General features: G+C 44.4%; 1 protein-coding gene across 1 annotated transcript; it reads right to left on the reverse strand.

Annotated features, from left to right (window-relative positions):
* Nucleotides 1-281: 281 nt before the first annotated feature.
* LOC120845883 lies at nucleotides 282-21,752 on the reverse strand. Its single transcript, XM_040217444.1, has 5 exons — nucleotides 21,657-21,752; nucleotides 13,377-13,510; nucleotides 13,234-13,298; nucleotides 12,005-12,100; nucleotides 282-418 (listed from the first exon to the last, which is right to left on the reverse strand). The coding sequence occupies exons 1-5, from the start codon at nucleotides 21,750-21,752 to the stop codon at nucleotides 282-284; spliced, it is 528 nt and encodes a 175-aa protein (XP_040073378.1).
* Between the last annotated feature and the right edge of the window lie 1,208 nt (nucleotides 21,753-22,960).

Below are 22,960 nucleotides of genomic sequence, written 5' to 3' on the forward strand. Positions count from 1 at the left end.
GAACGTCTTGGGTCCCTCGGAAACATTCATATCAAAATGTGAATCTAGCTTCTGGAACTTTTATGAAAATTAAAGTGTCACAGATGTGTGCGGAAAGGCTAGAATATGACAGCAACGTATGAGAAAAAAGTTCTGACGTTATACAGCACAATTTCCTCACTCCGAAAATTGGTGTTGTTCAAATATATGAATCGGTAGCGAAACAGGAAGGTTTTGGAACAAAAAAAAATGTATTACTTTAAAATATATACTTGAAGGACCTTCAGAATGTTCATATAATTTTAATTCTTGGTTTCTGGATAAGGGCAGTCCTTGATTGTGTAGTTGAATGCCTGACCATTGCAGTGCTTTATGAATTTTTTGAGGCATCTTTTCAGAGGCTTATCAAAGTGGTCTTTTGTCACCATCAGGTTACAGTCTGAAAATTGAAGTCAGTTTTAAACAAAACATTAAACTCTTGTATAAAAGCCATTTTGACTTTTAGCTTGGTGTAATAATTTTCTAACTAAACAAAACGTCAAACTGATTCTTTTAATTTCATTACCCTTTTTTTTTAAATACAGAAATATTGCAGCACGCTCGTGTATTTTATAGAAAACAACGTTGTTCAAATTCAACATCTTCTAAGGTTTTCTGCGCCCCCCCCCCCCTTTCCCCATGCAACAACAACAAACAGGAAAAAAATTGTTATTAGCTTCCTACTTCTAAAATAAAATATTAAGGTTTTTGTATGGCAGGGCTGTGAAGAGATGCCCCCCAAAGTATCCCGGAACACAAATACTGAGATACAGAAATGTTAAGACGAAAAAACAGATACTTAGACACATTTGTCTCTGAAGTACTGGGGTATCCTTTATATACTTCCGAAAAAAGGGGAAAAAATAACTCCGAATACATTTACAGATAAATAGATGTATACATACATTGTGCATTCATAGGTACATACTGTACATTATTTACCGAACCTTAAGTCCTTAAAGGGGCCCTCCAAGGACTTTTTTACTGGTTTTTAATTTGCACCGAACCTGAGCGCACTGAACGTAGTAACTTTGTAAAACTTTTCTTTTCTCGAAATTCGCTTTATTTTAAAAGTTATGCAAATTAAAATTACAAAAACAAGCAAAAAAAAAAAAAAACCTCCCTCATGACGTCCTTGGTTGCTTGAGTGGCCGTGAACTAGAGTGGGCTCATCCAGCGCTCACGGCCGCCGCACTCCGTGTCGACGGCTCGAGAGGGCGCCACTAAAGCACATGTTGAATAGGCTGTATGCAGCGGGCGGCCAGAGCGGCTCTCATTGCATTTGCTGCGCGATTAAACACTGATTCGGCATGACACTTCATTGGCCACAAACGACCGCAAACACGGGCAAAGATCAGTGCAGAATGGGAGAGACTTCGCGCTGCCATACCGCAAAACGGCCAAACCGCAAGACAAAGGTTCTCGCCGAAGGCCTACGGAACGCTTGGAGCCGATCAGAGCCTCCTGCCCATGCGACCACAGCGCCGCCCCGTACATCCGGGACCTTTCCGTGTCGGCGCCTGATCCCACTACTCCTTTCTAGTATGCGACGCCTTTTCCACCGCTTGGTGGTGGGTATGTCGACGAGTCATTTCTTGTTTCCGTAGTTTATAAACTGCATTTGTTTCTTTTCTGATATATAATACTGAACAAAAACTAATTTTATACATAATTGAAACGGTGCGCGCCACTTATATTTTGCAGTTCGACTAAAAAGAAGCTTTTAGCGGCTTTGACCAGTAGTAAGCTCAGGACCAAAGACGTCACATTTTGCGCGTTTTCGGTACCGTGGGTCGCCCTCGTCGGTGGAGGAGGTTTCCGAGTCGTCCGGTTAAATATTACGCACTGATATTTAGTTACTCTCTGCGTGCCCGCTGGCTTGCCCGAGCCCCAAGAGACCTGGAAACCGCAAAACAGGTAGACGCTTAAATATGATTGCAGGGCCCCTTTAAGGAGGCAGCAGTTCGTGACAGATGCAGATAGTAGCTACTATCTGCATCCGTCACGAACTGCTGCCTCCTGACCTATTAAGATTCGCGAAATAATGTATAGTATGTATGGATATCGTATGTATAGATCTATTTATCTGTAAAAATATTCGGAGTTACTTTTTTTTTTTTCAGAAGTGTATCAGAAGTGCCCGTGCTTTGGTGACTGATTACTATATATAGGACTTTCGTATTCGACTATTTTGAGAAACAAACGTAACAAAAGCACAGTGCTGGAAAAGTATTACAATGTAAGCGCCACATTGTAAATATAGCTCACCAATGAGATGAAAATAATTTATTGAAATATGTCTCGATATCGAAATACAGAAACACGAAAGAGTCTTGAATATACTATCGCGATACATACATTTGTATCGCGACACTGCTTAGTCCAGCTCTATGGCTACAGTTTAGTCGTTATTTAGGCCCGCTTCAAAGGGAGCCATTTCGCCTAGCAACTTGACGTCGCAACATCAGCAACACGGGGCGCCCGCGTTCACACGCAGCAACCGAATTGCTACGACTTGCCATCATCATCATTCACTTTGAATTTTCTCGCACTATTTAGGCGCACCGCTACGCGCTAGAAACGTTTTTTTATATCTTTGAATTGCGTTGAGAATACTAACCCATCTTCATGAAAAAATGTATTTCCAAAAACGATCGATTTCAAACCAGAAACAAGTCGTTAGCTGTCATCGTCACCACCACGGGGGTGTCAGAAAAAATATCGCGTCCCTGATTTCCTGCTTCAAACGGCTCCAAGTTGTGCGAGTTGCTCGTCCGTTTAGAGCCGGACCCGATCTCAGCGATTCGTGTCGATCTAGGAAAAGCTAGGGAACAACGCGCCAGCGACTTCAAAATTGCTGGAAAAGTTGCCGGTACAAACAAAACACTTTAAATCTTTTAGCGTGACACTTGGTTTTAATTGTAAAGATCGTTGATAAGATATAGAGCAATTAACCAAATAAAAAATGCATAGTGTATGACCTACGCGCGTAAGTATATAAACAACTGGACAATGGCTTCTGTGTTATAGACGATATCAGAACACAACTGAACGAGGCAACAAACATTTGGCACGATGTACTTAATAACAGAACAATGTCTTTTGGGTGGTTGTACCCTTTTAAGGAGTAGGTGACGGCTTCAAAAAATATGCATGTAGAGTTCTCACCAAACTTAACCGGAACACGTGAACTGTCTTATTTCGTGGAAGACCTATCCTGGCGACGGCTGAAGAACCGCTCCGTGACGTAGCAGACCAGAAACCACCTGAGCATGGGAGGGCGCTGACTGGATCGTGCACACTACAATAATTTTGCCGACCGGCCAATCTATACCTATCGCCATCTTTCCGCATGAAGGAGCATTGTTAACGTTGAAAAGTCAGTGTTTGGATGATAATTGGTAAGCATATCATGTTTTGATGGAATGGTAAAAAATGGCATCCTAGGCAAAGCTGCTGTGTTTTCTCCTGTCTACCAGCGATTTTGGCCTTGAGCGTGCAGCTTTTTCTCTTCGGACTGTTTCACTTATTGAGCGCTATGTCGTGGAGTACTTTGAATTCTGGCAGAATAGATATCCCATCAAGTAAAACAAAGTATCGGTGTCCGCGATAAGTTGGATGAAAACTGTAGGATAGGTGAGGGCATCATTTCAGAGTTATGAAACACTTATGCGTAGACATGCTTCGTTGCACCTTCAGACCGGACGCAGGCAACGCTAGGGCCAATGGGACTAATCTAACGTCAACAGTGAAGTTTTATGGTGTTCTTTTTAACTTTTTGATCTGTCCCTTCATCCCATGACCAAGTCATATTCAGTGAAGGCCCAATGGCTTGCGCTTTTACCATGTGTTTGCGGTTGTATGTGTTGTGCTTTCAACTGCGCTCGTACACATGGATGCTATGCCACTGAGTGCGATTCGGAAACTATATTGTTTTCTGACTTCCGATCGCCCAACATGGACAAAAGACTAGGGCCTTTTATCTTTGAGAACACTTCTAACTCTTTTTTCGATGCGAATGCGCATGAAGTTGCACTGTATAGCAATAGCCTGCTCCACGCCAATACATGCAACTAAAGGTTAGTTTTTTTCTGTCTTTTTTTAGTTGTTACTTGGGACTTTTTTTTTTGTGGAGCGTTTAGTGTTCTTCTTTAAAAAAAAATGTGCATGGGCACTATATTGCAGGCGTTGCGAAGACCTCAATTTGGTTTCAGATAGCATTGGCCTCAAGCGCAGCTGACGGATGTTGCGCGATAATGAAAAATTTTCGAGCCTGGCAGAATAACTACATTCGCGTTCTGAAAATCACCCGCCAAGTTTCTTTGCACGAACAAAAAAAATATGTTCACCTTGGCTGCGACAAAAAAATGAGATTGTGAAATGAAGTTGGCACTGCCCGTCTTGCTCCATTCGACATCCGCAACATAAGTTTTCGCCTACGCCGACATAGAGGTTTTAGCCACAGCGATGAACTATGTTGAGCATGGTGTTCGACAAGAGAGACACCAAAATCCCGTCTTTCGGAGTGTGGAGCTAACAGACACGTCATCCGTGTCTCTTGTGTTTTCGATTCTACATGAGTGCACTTTAAATATTCAAGGATATTATATCAAGGAGCTCTCCTATTTACTTTTAGGGGCGTTTTACAAACCTAGTTTACCTGCGCCAGATGAAGCTTATAGAAACCGCTGCAAAGCAATGAGATTATTTTCTGGCTTTCCAATCTAATTACTTTTATATATATATATATATATATGATATTAAAATGAGGGCTTTGTGATGTACTCAAATCAGGTCAAATAAAAACCAATCATGTTTATTTGTTGAAACATTTTGTTTCTTTTGTTAACACTGTTAACCATGCGCGTGTTCAATTATGGTTGGTGGTGGATATTAAAACTGTCATCTTTTTGCATCGCTTTACAGCTTTGGCCTTTGGACAAGCCCGCATACATTGAGCTGCTTGCGCACAAAAAAATTTGCAGGCCGCCACTGCATCGGGCATAAAAGAATAAAAACTATGTTCAGAAACAAATTTTGTACGGCTTCGTGAAAATATTATAGCCAAGTTCAATTGTTGTAAAGGGCTTCACGACGCGCCGTAGCGTCCGCATGTTTCTTCGCGTTGTTACCGATTGTTTTTCTCGAAAGCTGCGTCACAAGTAACAAATAAAAGAAAATTGTGAACCCTGTTTACAACAGGGACGAATCGAAGGTTTATTCCGCAGCGGAACGCAGCAACACGTTGGCTTCGCATCTCTCGCAAGAAGCGCTGTCGCTTGTTTACATGTGGCCTTTGCCGGTCGAGTCAATGGTTTTGTTTTCTAGCCGCTACCAAGATGGCGGACGTAGTTATCGGCGCGCTACTAGATGGAGCTGTCCATTTAGCATATGGTCTATTGTTGCGCTCTGCTAAATGCTTTACAATCTCTGCGTTAGGCAACTTCGACGAAACCGCCATCTTGTGTTTTAAAATTATATTTTACATGCAGCGACTAGTCTACCAATCTACGAAAATCCACATGTCAAAGGGTTGTCGTGTACTAAACACTTCTCCTTCACTGAAGATTGTGCGTGCTTGTTTGCACATTTCTGATCACCGTGGAAAGGCGTCAAAGTACTAATTCGAAACTCGGTGTAAAAACTATTGTTACATTATAATGCCCCAGCACTCCAGGGAAACATCTAAGACGTATAAGAAATGCTTCGTTCAAGAAACGCATATGATCATTTATGATCATATGAAAACCTACAAGAACCCGATCAACACATATAAAAACAATAAATAATTATATTAGATTATATATGTAGTTATAAGGAACAAACTATATGTTTCTTGGAAGTTCTTATTTAATCATATACTGTTTTTATATGTTGTTATAAGGGTCTTGTATGTTGCTAGATAAACTTATTTAATAATATCCGTTTATTGGATCAGGAAATATGTGATACATATGATTTGTCACTAGAACAGCGCGTTATAATAATTTTTTTTTTTTTTTTTAAATTGGTAGACACGCCCAGCTTTCAGTCCTTTTTCATCTAGAATTTCGTCTCCTCCAGAAACTGGAATGCTGTGCAAATTTGGGAAATCGATGTCACGAAAACTTGTTCACGGAATGTCACAAAAAATTTATCATGGATGTGACATCACGCACGTGATAATGAATTTGAAGTTGATTTGAACGAGGAAGTAAAGAAACAGAGGAAACTACGAGCTCTCGTGCGGGACGACGCACTCGTCGCACCACGGTATACCAGTGACGCGGACAACATGCTATAGCGTACGTCCCAGAGGTGCCGTCGGCTACTTTCATCCGTAAGTGCTTCTTCCCCCCTCCCTCCCCCCCCCCTAATAAAAAAAAAGAAAAACAAAAATGTTTACAATTACCTGTAACGCCCAATGAGAGCGGAGCTCTTGAGGAAGAGGCGAGGGAAAGGAAGGGAGAGTGTGCCCTTCCTTCCCTCCTTACCCTCCCTTCCTTCTCTCCTCCCATCTAGCGGGAAATTTTCTGCAAATTTCCCGCACAATGCCGCGGAACAAATTATCCGCTAAATTTAGCGGGGAAGTTTTTCCGCTTAATATAGCAGGGAATTTCTCCGATACACTTACCGGAAATATTTCCCCGCTAACTTCAACGAAAAATTTTCCCGCTAAATTAAGCAGAAAAACATTTACGCTAAACATAGCGGGAAAGTTTCCCCGCTCAATTTAGCTGACAAATATTTGCATTAAATTTAGCGGGAAAATTTCCCCACTAAATTTAGCAGAGATTTTGTTTCACTGAATTTAACGAGGAATCTTTTCACTAAATTTAACGAGGAAAGCTTTCGGCTATTTTTCGCGGGTAAATTTTTAAGCTATATTTAGCGGGAAAAGTTTCCTCCTAAATTTAGCGGTAAAGGTTTTTTGTGTAATTTAGCGTGATAATTTATCAGCTCAATTTTTGGGGAAGTTTTTCCGGTAAATTTAGCGAATATTTTTCCGGTAAATTTAGTAGGGAAATATTCCCGCTAAAATGAGGGGGGAAATTTTTCACCTGAATGGATCGGAGAAATCTTCCACTAAATTATACGGTGAAAAATTTGCGCTATATTTAACGGGGAAATTTATTCACTAAATGTAGCCGCAAAGTTTTTCTGCTAAAGTTAGTGCTGAGCTTGTTCCGCTAAACTTAGAGCGAACTTTTCCGCTAAATTTAGGCACCGTGTGACGTCATGAGTTGAACGTCACATGGCACGTCACATGTGACGTTTTATGGTAAATGTCCCATAATGCAACGCGTGGTTACGCCGACGGCCACGGCGACGCCACTCAAGCCGGAAGCGGGCGCCTAAGAGCTGCACTGTAAAAATCATACCGATACCATCTGGCATCAGCCACACCTACATACAGTCGCACGAACCCGCCGCACTGTTTAATGAAATTTACCTCGCCACCTAAAAGGGCAGAAGAAGGAGCGATCACAAATGAGTTTGCGGCATGATTCGCCGTAAATTATGATTCTATGACTCTAGCTGTCTTGTTTTTGTGTCGAGGCAAAATCTTAATCTGATAGAATAGCGGCGCGCAGCCACACCTACACTAAAACGGACAGGTAGCTCCCCGAGGGCGAAGAGCGCCGAGAAAGATAATGTTTCTTTGCCATTATATTTACACATTTTCCCGTCTGAAAAATATACACCCAGCCGCTGGACTGCGGAATTTTGCACACATTCCTGCTTGCTCACGCATTATATGGGGTGAGATTCTTGATGTCACACTGAACGGCAGGGCGTCCCGCTCTGCTCACGGAGGAACAAAGGCGGGACAGCTTAGATGGTGCCGAGAAGGCGAAAGGCACATTAAACCTATTGCCAACGTGCTCGGTTCGGTGGGACAAGGCATGGACGTACCGGAGTACCACAGGTCTGGTGTTTGGCCTTTGTATTTCTCTAGGTCTAGTATACCCCATATTCATTCTCACAATGGACTTAGCAACGCCCACAACAACCGCCGAGTCAAAGCCCGCAGAGGCAAGCATTTAACCTGAGTCGCAAAACTTAACCGCACCTATGGTGACACGACTTCAACAGAGACACCCGAAATCAGAATTCGGCATGGCAATTTTCATTGCTTAAAACAAATAAAACTAATCACCTCAGAAAAAGGTAGAAAAATAAAATTGCCGAAAAGGGTAATCACCGGGACATGCCTTCGGGCGTCCCTGTTGAAGTCGTGTCACCAGAGGTGTGCTTTAAATATTGTGACTCAAGTTAAAAGGCTTTCCTCTGCGAGCTTCCCTTCAGCGGTTGTTGCGGGCGTTGGTGAGTCCCTTGTGAGATTGTTTTTAACTGGTATTCGAGACCTAGAGAAAAACAAGGGCCAACCACCAGACCAGTTGTAGAAGGGTGGGGAGCTGGGCTAGTTGGGAAGCATTATTATACATGGTTTAAATAAGCGAGAAACCTCAGGAAACTTTAGAAGAATACACGACACAGGATAGACACTAAACTTACAACTCAACATTTTAGCCAGAAGAGAAGAAGAAAGAATATGACTATAACCAACAGGCACGATCTGGTGGCACAAAAACTCTAGGGCGCGGGGCAATGGCTTTACCGGATCAAAGCGTATGAAAAAAAAACTTATTTTTCAGATAGAGTGACATCACGCAGTGAGCCATCCTTCTGTTGTACTCTCGTATGTCCATTCCTTGTCCCACTGAATAAAGCACGTGGCCAACAGGTTTGATGTGCCTGTGGCTTTCTCGGCGCTATCTAAGCTGTCCCGCCTTTGTTCCTCTGTGACTAGAGCGGGACAGCCTGCTGTTCAATGGGTCGTTGAATGTGCAAGGAGAACTGTGTACGACCCCCTTGTGCTTCGGCAGGATGTATATTGGTCACACGGGAAGATGTGTAAATATAAGGGAGAGGGAACATTCTTTTCCCTGTGTTATTTGCCCTCGAGCAACCTAGCGGTCCATTCTAGTTAGAGGTCCTAGATAAGGGGTTTCTACAAAACGAGACATTCTTTCAAGCGACGACTGCGTCATGGTGCAGATTTTAGGAAACGAATGGAGTGCTAAGCAGAAGAGTGAACTAAATGACGCAATTTCGTGCCTACGGGATGTGCTTCGTCACTAGTGTTTGCTGTCATTAATTGTAAATAGAAGCATTAAGGGACTTTAATTGTAGTAGGTGTGGCCGGTCGTCGTCATTCCATCGCATTTAGATTGTGTCTCGACACAAATAAAAAACCTTCGAGAGATCCACGAAGTATATTTCATGGCGGCTCATGGAGCGTACGCGTGTGTGGGCGCTCCTTTGTTGCCCTTGTAGGTGACGCACCTGATTTAATTAAAAAAAACGTGGGAAGTTCTTGTGACTGTGTGTAGGCGCGGCTGATGCCACATGTTATCTTTCCTTTTTTAGAGCGCAGCTCTTAGGGGCCCGTTTCCGGCTTGAGCGGCGTCGCCGTCGCCGTCGGCGTAACTGCGCGGTGCATTATGGGAAATGTCCCATAATGCACCGCGCGAGCCCCCCACCGGGGTCACGTGACTCCCCTGAGGTCACGTGACCTCGAGAAGGGTCACGTGACCCCCGAGGTCACGTGACCTCAGGGGGGTCACGCATCGTCATCGTCATCATCAGTGATGATGACAATGACGATGCGGATGCCGGTGACGTCATCAGTGATGATGACGATGAAGATGTGGATGCCAGTGACGTCATCAGTGACGTCATCAGTGATCGTGACGATTACGATGTGGATGCCGGTGACGTCATCAGTGATGATGACGATGACGATGTGTATGCCGGTGACGTCATCAGTGACGATGACGTCATCGGGGGTCACGCGACATCGGCAGGGGTCACGTGACCCTCCTCATCGTCACTGATGACGTCACCGGCATCCACATCGTCATCGTCATCATCACTGATGACGTCATCATCACTGATGACGTCATTAGTGACGCCACTGATGACGTCACCGGCATCCGCATCGTCATCGTCATCATCACAGATGACGTTACCGACATCCGCATCGTCATCGTCATCATCACTGATGACGTTATCAGTGACGTCACTGATGTCGTCACTGGCATCCGCATCGTCATCGTCATCATCACTGATGACGTCATCAGTGACGTCGCTGATGAAGTTATCGGCATCCGCATCGTCATCGTCATCATCACTGATGACGTCATCAGTGACGTCACTGATGACGTCACCGACATTCGCATCGTCATCGTCATCATCACTGGTGAAGTCCTCAGTGACGTCACTAATGACGTCATGGGTATCCGCATCGTCATCGTCACTGATGGCGTCATCAGTGACGTCAGTGATGACATCTTCGGCATTGGGGAGGTCACGCGACCTCCAAGGTCACGTGACCCCCCCTGGTTAGTTGAACTCCCCCCCCCCCCCCAGTACCCTTCCCTCCTCCTCCTCAAGAGCTGCGCTCTAATTGGCGTTACATGGGGTTGTAAGCGGCTTTCACTTTTAGAGCGCAGCTCTTAGGGGCCCGTTTCCGGCTTGAGCGCCGTCGCCGTCGCCGTCGCCGTCGGCGTAACCGCGCGGTGCATCATGGGAAATGTCCCATAATGCACTGCGCGAGTCCCCCACCAGAATCACGTGACCTCGTGGGGGGTCACGTGACCCCCCGAGGTCACGTGACCCCCTCCTCGAGGTCACGTGACCCCCGCCCATGTCGCGTGACCCCCCGATGACGTCATCGTCACTGATGACGTCACCGGCATCCACATCGTCATCGTCATCATCACTGATGACGTCACCGGCATCCGCATCGTCATCGTCATCATCACTGATGACGTCACCGGCATCCACATCGTCATCGTCATCATCACTGATGACGTCACCGGCATCCGCATCGTCATCGTCATCATCACTGATGACGTCACCGGCATCCACATCGTCATCGTCATCATCACTGATGTCACCGGCATCCACATCGTCATCGTCATCGTCACTGATGACGTCACCGGCATCCACATCGTCATCGTCATCATCACTGATGACGTCACCGGCATCCGCATCGTCATCGTCATCATCACTGATGACGTCACTGGCATCCGCATCGTCATTGTCATCATCACTGATGTCGTCACCGGCATCCACATCGTCATCGTCATCATCACTGATGACGTCACCGGCATCCGCATCGTCATCGTAATCATCACTGATGACGTCACCGACATCCGCATCGTCATCTACATCATCACTGATGACGTCATCAGTGACGTCACTGATGTCGTCACCGGCATCCGCATCGTCATCGTCATCATCACTGATTACGTCATCAGTGACGTCACTGATGACGTAGCCTACATTTGCATCGTCATCGTCATCATCACTGGTGAGGTCATCAGTGACGTCACTAATGACGTCATCGGTATCCGCATCGTCATCGTCACTGATGACGTCATCAGTGACGTCAGTGATGACATCATCGGTATTTGGGGGTCACGTGACCCCCAAGGTCACGTGACCCCCTGGTTAGTTGAACCCCCCCCCCCCCCCAGTGCCCTTCCCTCCTCCTCCTCAAGAGCTGCGCTCTAATTCGGCGTTACAGGGAGTTGTAAGCGGCTTTCATTTTTTTCCTTCCTTCTCCCAGGTTATGTCAGAAAACGCTAACTTTTGTTCAAGTTACAGGATTACGCACGGAGGATGGATCTCGTGACTGCGTCTCTCCCTCGTTGTGAATGCCAGATGCTGTGTTTTTTATAGTTCTAGGGGTGGACGCAATCAGACAGTCAAATAATCGTACCTATTTTTTCAGTTTCTGCTTAATCGTAAAAATAAAAACGAATGTCCTATCTTAAAAAAAAAACTTATTTAATAACCTGCTTGAAGATCATATTTTTGTGCGCGCTATTCAGTTGCCTGAGGCAATACACAGTAAACTCCAAACACTTAGACGACGTAAATGGTTTAGCCGCCAACTAAGCCACTTGTGCGCAAGTCAGTTTTTGACACCCACCTCTTGGAGAATCTGCGTCCGGGTTCCTTGTTACCATACACGATTTCATGTTGGAAAACAATATATCGAGTTCGTATTCTGGTTCAATAAGTGGTTCTGTGGGAAAGTGTATGATATATTGTTACAGACAAAAATGAGACAAAGATAAAGCCTCTTAGGAAAAAACAAAGTTATTCCGAACAACCTGAGTAGCGAGGAAAATTTGATGTCTTTGCTTTAGTAATTACTGCTGCATTTGAAGCATGCCGGCTGTCTGCAAGCTTTATCTTGAAAGGCACGTCTACTTTCGTGGTTTGTACGAAACCTGATAAAGCATACAGTATTACAATTGAATTTGGTGGCACAACTATTAACCCAGCGAGGTAAGGGGGAAGCCGGCAGGTATCTTACTGGATTATATTCTTATAACGTGCAGGGTATCACTACATCCCACTTCCTATAACAGACCAGGACAGTGGTAAGAGACGGACCAACACTTTGTCAAGTAAAACAACAAAAACTAAAAGACAGACCAACGCTACTCAAAGATTAATGAAGCAAATTCCAGATCGAAAAATTATTCCAGAATATCAAGGGTTCACTCTAATTTGGCGTGTACAAAGCTAAAAGAATACTACTGAATGGCCTACATACTCAAAAAATAAACGGTCAGAGGTGGAGTTATAGGCAAAACCTATCCCGTTGTAAAAAAAAAAAAAAAAAAAAAAATAACAATTTGGGGATTTTTAAGATTCGCCTTTAAGAGTAGAACGCGATAGCGTTATCGGGCCCCGTTCGCATGGCCTTTGCGACCCCGGTGCAAGCGTGCCTTGTGTCGCCTGGATAGTAGCATGTGTGGCTCGCATCCGAAGGGTCGTGGGTTCAAATCCCGCAAAAATTCTTCAATTTTTTTCTAAGGCAAACGAATTACTTCATAAGGTGAAACATTTAGGACTTGCGGCTACCTTTAATTCGCATTACATCTCAAGTTTATTGTTCACGTTTTTTCCACGTGTGACGTCACGTTTCGCATGAGCGTTGGGGCTTGTTTGAAATTCCTACGTGAGGTCATGTGACTGTGACGTCATGACTTATTCGACCAATCACTATTTTCTGGTCACGACACCAACGCAAGCGTCTCTGCCACTTAACTGAGGCTGGCTATCGTGTTCATATAACGGAGGCTATTCGTTTTTTCACGGCGTTCGGGATTGGAAAGTGTATGCTTGGTAGGAAAGACGTTAGCTCACCTGGTGTAGTGCCCATATAAATTTTGTTTTCAGTCACATTTTTCACATAGAGAGGTAGGCTAATCCTGCAAAGTAAACACGTTAAAACTTCGATCGTGCTGTGATTTATTTGTTTATATATTATGACTACTTTTAGTACTCACAGCTCATTCGGGTACTTAAATATTAAATCATATTTTCTGTCGGTCTCATTGTAGAAACGCTGATAACCACATATTAATTTCGGATAATCTCCAAGTGACTGACGCATGAATGTTTGAGGTAGCTTCTGGATAACCTGCAAATGCATTCAAATATTTTAACTGAATGTGTAATCAATTCATTTCAAGCGCAAAGAAAAACAGAAGGATGAACTAACTTTATCATAGAATAGGTAGCGAAAAGAAAACTTAAACAAGAAGTTGTACCGCACCATTTATTTATGTTTGTTACTTAAATAGGGGATTTTATCTTTGTCGTATATTTCTGTTAAATTTAAGAGTTGTGATTCGAACTTTATTTTGCATAACAAAAATTGGCGTTTTGAGTTAAATATGAAAACCGGTGAAACACTGTCAAATAAAATAGGCCAATAAGTCTCGAAGCAAGGCGCAGGAAAACAGGGTGGTTTTCACCAGCATGAAACAATTAAAACCAAATAACGGGAATAATATAGGCGTAATGTTAATTGGTACCTGAATGAAATTACTATTTCTGTCACAAACTACGCACGAAAGTGAAACGGAAAACAATATTCTGTATTCAGCCAGCACAGAAGATAGCATTGGTTACGCGCTGAGGTATACCGAAAAAAAAAATAAAATAAAAAGCTTAAGACGGCACCATGACAAAATACATCACTTCCCGCACTCTTTTTTTTTTTTTTTTTCTTAATTTTCATTTTAGCGTGCTGGCTCTTGTAGCAGATGGACGACGGAAGGTATCGGAACAGGTAAAACGCTTCAAAAACAGCCGAGGCAGCTTCTGGCCGACCTCTTTGTGAAACTCCTGTTTTTGGCGCCGTTTCCCCGTGTTCACTTCCTTTGTTTCATGTTACTGTATATGAACGCATGTTGCAGTGCGGTGCAGACGAAGCAATGTTGCGCTCCGCGAAGCCTCAGGCATGAGTCGGCAGGCGTCTGGGCGGGTTGCGTAGCGGACGACGGATCACTGCTTGCCCCGAGAAAGGCAAAGTTGTCTCTAAGAGTTGGCTGGCATGCACAAAGTGCTCTTGATTGTTCGCGCTTATGACGCAACTTACCGCACTAACACTTGTCAAGGCGATGCCAACTTTACACGCAGGGTAACTTGGTCTAGTTTCCTCGATTGGAATTGTTTCACCTACATGGAACTCCCGATTGTGAAAAGCAAAACTTAGTATGTCTGAAGCTTCCCATTTCTCAGAGGGTTGATTAGTTTGAAATGCAGCAGACTTAGTCTCGTCCGTGGCGTCGATGAGCGAAACATTTCTGCCGGTCTCATGCCGTTTTATTTACATGACGTTTTCGTGTTGTGGAAAGGAAACTGATCGGTCCAATATTAAATTGTCTTGCGGACACGCAATTTCCCTTCGTCCTTGAGTTGTTTCTCCAGTTGTTTGTCCACTCTTTTTCTTTTTACCTTTTCAACTAGACTGACGCAGGTTGGACGCGGCGTGGTAAGAATGTCCTCTTTTGTGTGCTTCATTGGCTGATAGGAACGCCCTAAATTATGTCGAAAGGAACTGCGGGCCATTATTCATAACTACGACTTCCGTCCCGGTATTCTGAAACATGCAGGGACTATTTGTAGTTTCTCGATGGTTATCGCAGCAGTCGGGACTGACCTGTACACGACCTCAAACCATTTGTAATATTCAAGAACGAGCAAGCCATGCCATGAGGATTACTGTAACCGAAATCCAGATGAATTATCAACCGGCGTCACGTTGGCCACTCCCAATACTTTATACAAATGCGCGGCGCAGCGTTTTGAGTTAGTCGAGAGTTGAAGGCTTATTTGAGGCCTTTCGATGCCATGAGTTTCCTTTAGCCACCCCACAACTGCGCGAAAGCATTTTCACACGAGCTGCTCCTGGATGCCCGCCATGGAGTAGTAGCAACATACGACGGTACTCAGAACCTTAATTTTTGCTAAATCGAATAATACTGTGCTCGCTTGTACTTATGTACTTTGTTTTTGTTAGACTCTTATATAGTCTTACATTTTTTTGTAACATTGTCATGTTGTCATCACTGAAATTGTTAGCTTCTCTGTCGCTTTTCTTTTTGCATCACTTGTTGTGCGACTGCTGCCATATGCAAGGAGGTGCGGCCGAGGGCCCATCAAGCTGCGTGATGTAGCGTTTTTCATCGGGCTTCCTCCGTCATTCGTGTTTTGACGGAAAATAAACATCATTATTATTATAAGTCGACACAGCCTTACGATTACCCAAGCAATGCAGTCGTATTCGATCTGAAGCTCATGACATCTAGCAAAACACGGTGCAGGTTCCTCATCGTTTTCATCTGCTTGAATCATCTTCCGCAAGAGCGGAAGATGATTTAAGCAGATAGTGAAATCGCGACCAAAAATGTATTTGCGAAGGAGCTTTAATAGCCCACAACTCTGGCAGGTGCTTATTTTTTCCGTTTTGTAACTCTGCCTTGCTAAAGGAGTATTTATGTTCAAAGGTAACATCGATAAGCGCAAGCGCCCGATCGCCTTGGCCGACGCTGACTGCGCTGAGGGCTCTATACTACAATGTCATGCGCTATGGTACGTAGCACAGGCTCCAGGAGAGCGTTGGCTTGGATCACAACTTAGTGAAACATGCTCTACTCACGTCGCCAACGAGGGCAAACCAATGACGGTGGCCTTCCCAGGAGACCTCGCTCGATCGCACCATTTGGACACCTGGATGTCGGGGCCAGCCGGTTTGTGTGAGCTACTAAATTCTGCGATCTGAACTTGGCGTTGTTGACTCGTGTTGTGTGCTGTTATAGTGTTCCTGCGTTGGTTCGCCCGACTGGGCGAGTGTGTGCGTGAACGTGGACTGCTTCGAGGATGTGCTATTAAGCTTCGCAGAACTGACGAGTCTGACGCCCATGCACGATGTTCCAGCAAAAGCTGGAAGTTCAATGACGCGTCAAATGTAGGGTTAACTAAAAGTAAGAAAATATCTAATTTAGAATATCAGGACCAGTTTTCCTTTTGTAATCCCATTGTATATTTTCTTTTTTTGTTTCTTTATTTGTTTTCCCTTTGACAGAGTCCGAAAGAAGGATCAGTGCAAAAGGCTAAAAAAGCATTTAGGGTTGTGGTGTTACAGAGATTGCATTGCGGTGCTAGCCGGTGGTGATTTAGTCTGTATATTGTGTTAGTTTCCAGGTCAAAAATAAATTGAAGACTACGTACCTCTTTTCGCATAAACACGGCACTGAGCGCATGCACATTTTTAGTGGGGTACAGTGTTTCATAAAGAATTTTGGCTTGACACATACGTGCTTTTTCATAGTCAAGTGGTCTTACAAATCATTCTTCAATTTTATAGGTGTAATCTTTTACTGGATCGGATTGACGGCGAAAGTAGATGTTTTTCCTTTTACTTTTTCGTGACATGTTTCCCGTAAAAAAAACATCCTGCAGTGTGTTTTCAAAAAAAAAAAAATCTTTTGTGCCCAATTTCCTTCAGCCGAATCGACGCTCGTCATTTGCTATAACTCTTTCCATTCTGCTTTTCAATGAAATATGGAGGCTTGAGCCTATTGTATTATCAGGCCTGTCACTCGTTTTGTGAACAAAAGAAAATATATAACATGTTTTATTTTCTTACAGCCAGCATCTATCAAAATGAAATAACTTCAGCGGTCTATGGGCACCTCGCAGAGCAACAATAAACACCCTGTAGCACACCTTTTTTTACTTGAAGTTCTTGTCTGCAGGCATGCGAGACAAGTGCAAGTAAAAATGCAAGTCAAGCAGATCTATAGCATGTCTACAAGCACCGCACAAAATGGCCACCGCGTTTTATGTGACGGGCATAAAATAGTACCACGGTTTTTAGATAAAAGTGCACGATATTTAAAAAGAACTCGAACACTTTCTTCTCATCGCATCAATGTTTTATCCATGAAGAAGCAACACCGCGTCAATTAGAAACAACAAAGGTGCCAACATCAATTTGAGCCAGTGATTATTAAAAAAAACAACAAAGAAACACTGTAGCGTTTAAATTATGATTTATATTAAACTGGAACGCAACAAATAAAATTCGCCTGGACCAAAAAAATTCGTCTGGTCCAGAGAAATCCGCCTGTGTGGACGTTTGATACACTCCTGTCCAGATATTTGCCCAAATGACTGTATTCACAGTTGTGTTCGCTCAAAGCTGTCCACATATTGCCGCGTGTACGCCCAATAAGAAACGCTTCTCCGCGCATCTAGAATTTTTTTGTGTATGCCTACTGCGAGTGAAAAAGATAAGTAAGTGTTGCGCTAGCGAACTACCGAACATTCGGGGTGAATATTCAAGATGACGAGTGATGATGATGATGATAAGAAGCCGAGCGTGGTATTGGCGATTTATTAACTGATTTACACTCGCAATAGCCAGCTGTCATCTTGATGCATCTTCGCTCGTTGCTACGTTATTGACGTTTGTTCTTCTATTTTGTTTCTAGCACACATTTGCCGATTAAATCATAATTGTAAGTTTATGATACGTCGTTTTCTTGCCTTCATTTGCGACAATGTATGCGGGCGGCGGCTGGCTGACAGGCGCAGTCCAGCGGGGTTCGTGTGGTAAGCTATAGCGACAACTCGACTGTCTTTTCAATGTAAGCAACTGGCTGCTTTATTGTTTGTTTGTTTTTCTCCTCGCTAGACAGCTGTAGTTTGAGATGCCTCTTGTTGAATGCAAGATCGGGGGTTGGACCTCCAATCAGCAGCTTGGTAGGCCTCGTTTGTTACAATATTTTTCCTAATCTTGAGTTAGGATGATTATTCTTGACTAAGAATGTCATCTTTTATGGACAGCTACGCAATGCCAGCTACAGATGTGTATGCGTTATCTTGGGTCGACCTGTATGTCACGATTTTTTGTCCCCCTCGCGATTGACGTTTTTACATAAAATCCTGCCCAAAAGCACACTTCGTGTTAAACTCATTATCCGGGTGATTATGCCTTAGTGCTGCCCTATCGCGGATGTTCACCTGGTTCAAAAATCTAGCCGTAAAGCAGTTCGTGGGCTTTCCAGTCGCTTTGTTGAGGAAGGAAAGAACCTTCAGATTCGGAATAGAATACCGCTTCCTAAACGCTGTAACAAAGAAGGACGTATATCCTCTTCCCTGCATCGATAATTCTTTGACCGTCTACGCCACTCCCGCTACTTTTCGTCACTGAACTTGAAAAGGGACTGCTGGCTGATCGAAGACAATGAATGGGACCTTGAGAAGATCGCCTTCGTCAAACTTGATAGGCTGTACGATTTTCAAGTCTTGCATTTCGAATTTCGCATATCACCAGCGACCTTCCAGCGTGTCATGAAAACGGTGCCGGCTGGCGTGAAATTGCAGAGTTGCCTCGTCTAGCTCGACGATATTGTAGTATTTTCTCAAGAGTTCAAAACGCACCTGAAACGACTTCGTGCTGTGCTGGAGATCATCATGACGGCTGGACGCACCCTCAATCTAACGAAATGTCAGTTTGTCCACCTTGAAATGAAGTTGCTGGCTCACGTGGTGAGCAGCGAAGGTGTGCGGCCTGTTTAAGCGAAAACATTCGCCAGAGCCGAATTTCCCCGCCCATCGAACAAAAAAGCGGTTCAGAGGTCTGTTAAAATTCTTTCCTATTATCGATGTTCGTTCGAGGTTTCGCCAAAATATCGCCTCCGCTAACACGCCTGACAAATGATGTCGTGAAGGCTGAGTGGAAAAAAGAGCAACCGCAAGCTTTTGACAAGCTCAAGCGACGCCTCCAGACATTTCCTATCCACGGTCACTTCATCCAGCCTCCGGAGACGGAACTTCACACGGACACCACAACACAGGACTGGGTGGGGCACTCGTCCGGCGGCCGGAGTGAACTGAACGAGTAATTGCCTACGCAAGTCGGACGCTGTCAAAGGTGGAAAGCAATTATTCCACGAAGAAGGAATGCCTTGCCGTCATCTGGGTGGAAACAAAGTTTCGTCCGAGCGTGTGCGGAAGTCCCTTTCCTGTGGTTACGGACGACCATTTGGTCTGCTGTCTCCCGAACCTGAGGTAACCATCTGGACTTCGCGCATGGTGGAGTCTCCGACTCCAAGGATTTGATATGACTGTGGTCTACTTGTCCGACCGTAAGCACAGAGACGCAGACTCTTTATCGAGAGCACCTGTCGAGCTGGTAATAGAGAACATCGACGACGACGGCGTGGACACGGTTGTTCTTAGCGCAGTGAGCGCCAGCGACACAACAGCATTATAAGGAAAATACACTAAGCTTAGCGCACTTATCTAGTATCTGGAGGAACAAGGAAATACTGTTCCGCAAGTATTCACACCAGACCTGACAAACTTCTACGTTGGTGAAGTCTACGTTTCTACAAAGAAAACTTTGGCAACAACAACTCGTCATGCGTGTTGGTTATCCCCTCCAGTTTTTCAGCGAAAGTGTTTCAAGCCTGTCATGACGGCCTGACGGCTGAACCCCTGGGATACATCAGGATGCCTGCAAGGACTCGCGAAAAGTACTACTGGCCCAGCCCCTCGCAGCCCGTCCATCTCTACGTGCGATCGTGCCACGAGTGTCAACGGCGCAAGAAACAACCGACGAAGCCAGCAGGACTTCTTGAACCCATAGCCCTCCCCTCCCTTCCCCCCTCCCTCCAACTGCGCCTTCAAGCAGATAGGAATGGATTTGCTTGGCCCCTTCCTACCGTTGGCGATGGGAACCGCTGAATAATCGTGGCAACCGTTTATCTCGCATAATACGCCGAGACGAAAGCCCTTCCATCGGCGACTATTGTTGAAATTGCCAAAAGGACCATGAAACAATTTAAAATCGAATTTAATCCACCGCACGTCGTAAAAGGCGCGAAAAGAAAACCAAAACACAAAAATAAAAAGCGCCAAAAAATTATCGCTCGAGAACTTTTAAGAGAAAAGACGGATTCTTTTATACCTTGTTTTCTTCGACAGCTCACTGCCCTTTCACTGCGATGTATGCGAGGTGCCAGAAAAAATCATCAAATCCACATCGCCCATTGGATAAGAGCGAACCTCACCAGCACCGCTTTCATAAAAAAAATTATTATCCGGCAAACGATTCTTAAATATATTGTTAAAAATGGCTAATCCACACTTTGTGCAATATTTAGCAATGTAGCGAAATTTGCCGAGTTTTATGATGCGCCGAGTTCTGCGCCATCTATCGTGTTGCAAACGAAGCAAGAGTAAGATAAGACTGCGCCTACCCTGTTTTGCGGTTCCTGCTCTCTGCTGAAATACATGGCGTTGGTGGTGATCGTTGACATGGTCGGAATGGTGGAAGCTCATCGTTTCACGTAGAGCGCTATCCTTGACTTAATTTTCGTCTCGTGTCGCGATGATACCCCAGCACATCCTAGAAGCGAAGATTCATCGACTCGTGCGGCGTTATTTCGGTGGCACTCTCAAGAGAGCAGAAACGCTCGTGCCGTCTTCTTTGATTACTTCGACTACAGTGGTGCTTTCTTACCACTTGTGTCCTCGAACATCACCCAGATATTTTTTTTTTTATTTTGCGTATTCCATATCTGTGCTCAAGATCAAGGTATTATTGACGCGTTCTCTATTAAGAGGTGAATGAAGGACGCGAATGTTGACGCGTTTTCTTGAAATTCTTGAAAAATCGCGGCGTCTATACGATCACGAAATCATATTTCAACGTTGCTAAGATTACCCCGTACTTCCCAATTGTAGAAAAGGCTTCCTTGTTTGTTTGTTTTCCGCCTCGCTGGAGAGCTGCCTTTCGAGATGCCTTTTGTTGAGTACAAATCGGAGGGTTAGCTCCCAATGAGAAGCTTGGTAGATATTGTTTGTCACAAAATGTTCGCCTAATCGTGAGTTCGGAGGATTATTCATGACTAAAAATGCTATCTTTCTGGATCGTTACGCATTGCCAGCTACGGCTGTGCAATGCGTAACGTGTGTTTATGTTTCCTTGACTTCTGTGTAACGATTTTTTATCACACTCCGGCGTGACATTTTCCGTGTAATATCCTGCCCAAAAACACACTCCGCGCTAAACACATCATTGGGGTGATGAGGCTGTGGTGAATTTAGTCAGAACCTGCGACGCGAGGAGATTTCATCTTCAAAGTAAACCTTGGAACGTCATACCTGTTTATATATAGTCTTTTAAGTACGGGAGTTAAAAGTGCTTAAATAAATGTTTGATCATCACGTCGCTACGAATAGGTTCTGATATGGCATTTTCTTACCTGCTTTGCATCAGGAAGATCCCCGTCGTCTTTTTTAGATGAAATAGCATGATTTTGACATAAGAACGATATTACCAAGGAGAAAAGGGCAAACATCGTCTGTCGAGGCTTACGCACGAATATACGTGGAGACAAGGTATATGTCTGGGCATATTGTTACGTTTATATAGCAATACGCTGAAGGTTCCTAAGATAAAATCAACTCCGTTTTCTTTTTTTTTTAATGAAAAATAACCTGCCGACCAGCAGCTAAACCGCAATAGAAATTGTCCAAGCAAAAAAAAAAAAAAAAAAAACTCTTTGCATACGTTCTTTTCTGTTTATCTACCTTTTCTATTTTGAAGGGCCCGAAATGCCCTTTCTTTGTATATACAGAAAAAATAAAGTTAACAATTGAGCCTGTTAAACAATAAGGTTCAAATACCTTCAGCAAAAGAAAATGCGTTGTACTTCACGTTTTTATCTAAATATACATAGGCGAAGTTTGCGATCTCCAGGCGGAAGTTTATTATCGTCATTGCTCAAAGCTCGGGATTGTTTTTTTTTTTGCTTTTCTTAGAAAACCCGGTACGACAATTTCCGAATAACCTAAACGGCGATCCATGTGATAATCCAGTGGTTCAGAACGAAGGTCACGCTTAGCCAGAACGCACTAGAAGAAAAATGTAGCGGTCCTGTGTTATTCCACATACAATCACAGCGATATCTTCGACAAGTCTCGGCGAAATCGTTGGTCATCGGCGTCGCGTTCACGCGGTGTGTGTCGCGTAAAAAAAAGCGTTCGGAATAAAATAGCATAGCCCCCTCTGTACTGACAAAGCCTGGCAGATCTCTACGAGACGCGGCCGCCGAGAATGAAAAGGTAGAGCGGCAGGCAACGGATGTGAGGAGAGCCACGCGAATGGCACCCCGTGGGAGCAGTCCCATTGCAAGTAGAATGGGTGTTTCGTGCGGTGAATAGTGCGTGCACACACGCGGTGGGGATTACCGGAGACTTGAAAGTGGATAACGAATGCTTACAGATGAGCTGGAGCGTTGAACGATCGGAACCGACGCCGCTTGAATCGGTGATGCTTCGCCTCGCCGCTGTCAACCGAAAACGCCGGATCACTTGCGGCAAGCACCTCAAGCAGATGCTCCATTCAATAAAGACATCATTCCATTTGTCGTTATACGATTCCTTCTTTGAATGTTTTCTGGCCGCGAAGTAAATGCAGCCGGCCGCGCGAAACAAGTCGCAGACAAACTCCCTCGAATGCTCCCCCCCCCCCCCCCCCCTCACTTCACATCGTCGCCCTCTACGC

Source organism: Ixodes scapularis, unplaced genomic scaffold (genome assembly GCF_016920785.2).
Source record: "Ixodes scapularis isolate PalLabHiFi unplaced genomic scaffold, ASM1692078v2 PGA_scaffold12__126_contigs__length_90152505, whole genome shotgun sequence".
Classification (NCBI taxonomy): Eukaryota; Metazoa; Arthropoda; class Arachnida; order Ixodida; family Ixodidae; genus Ixodes; species Ixodes scapularis.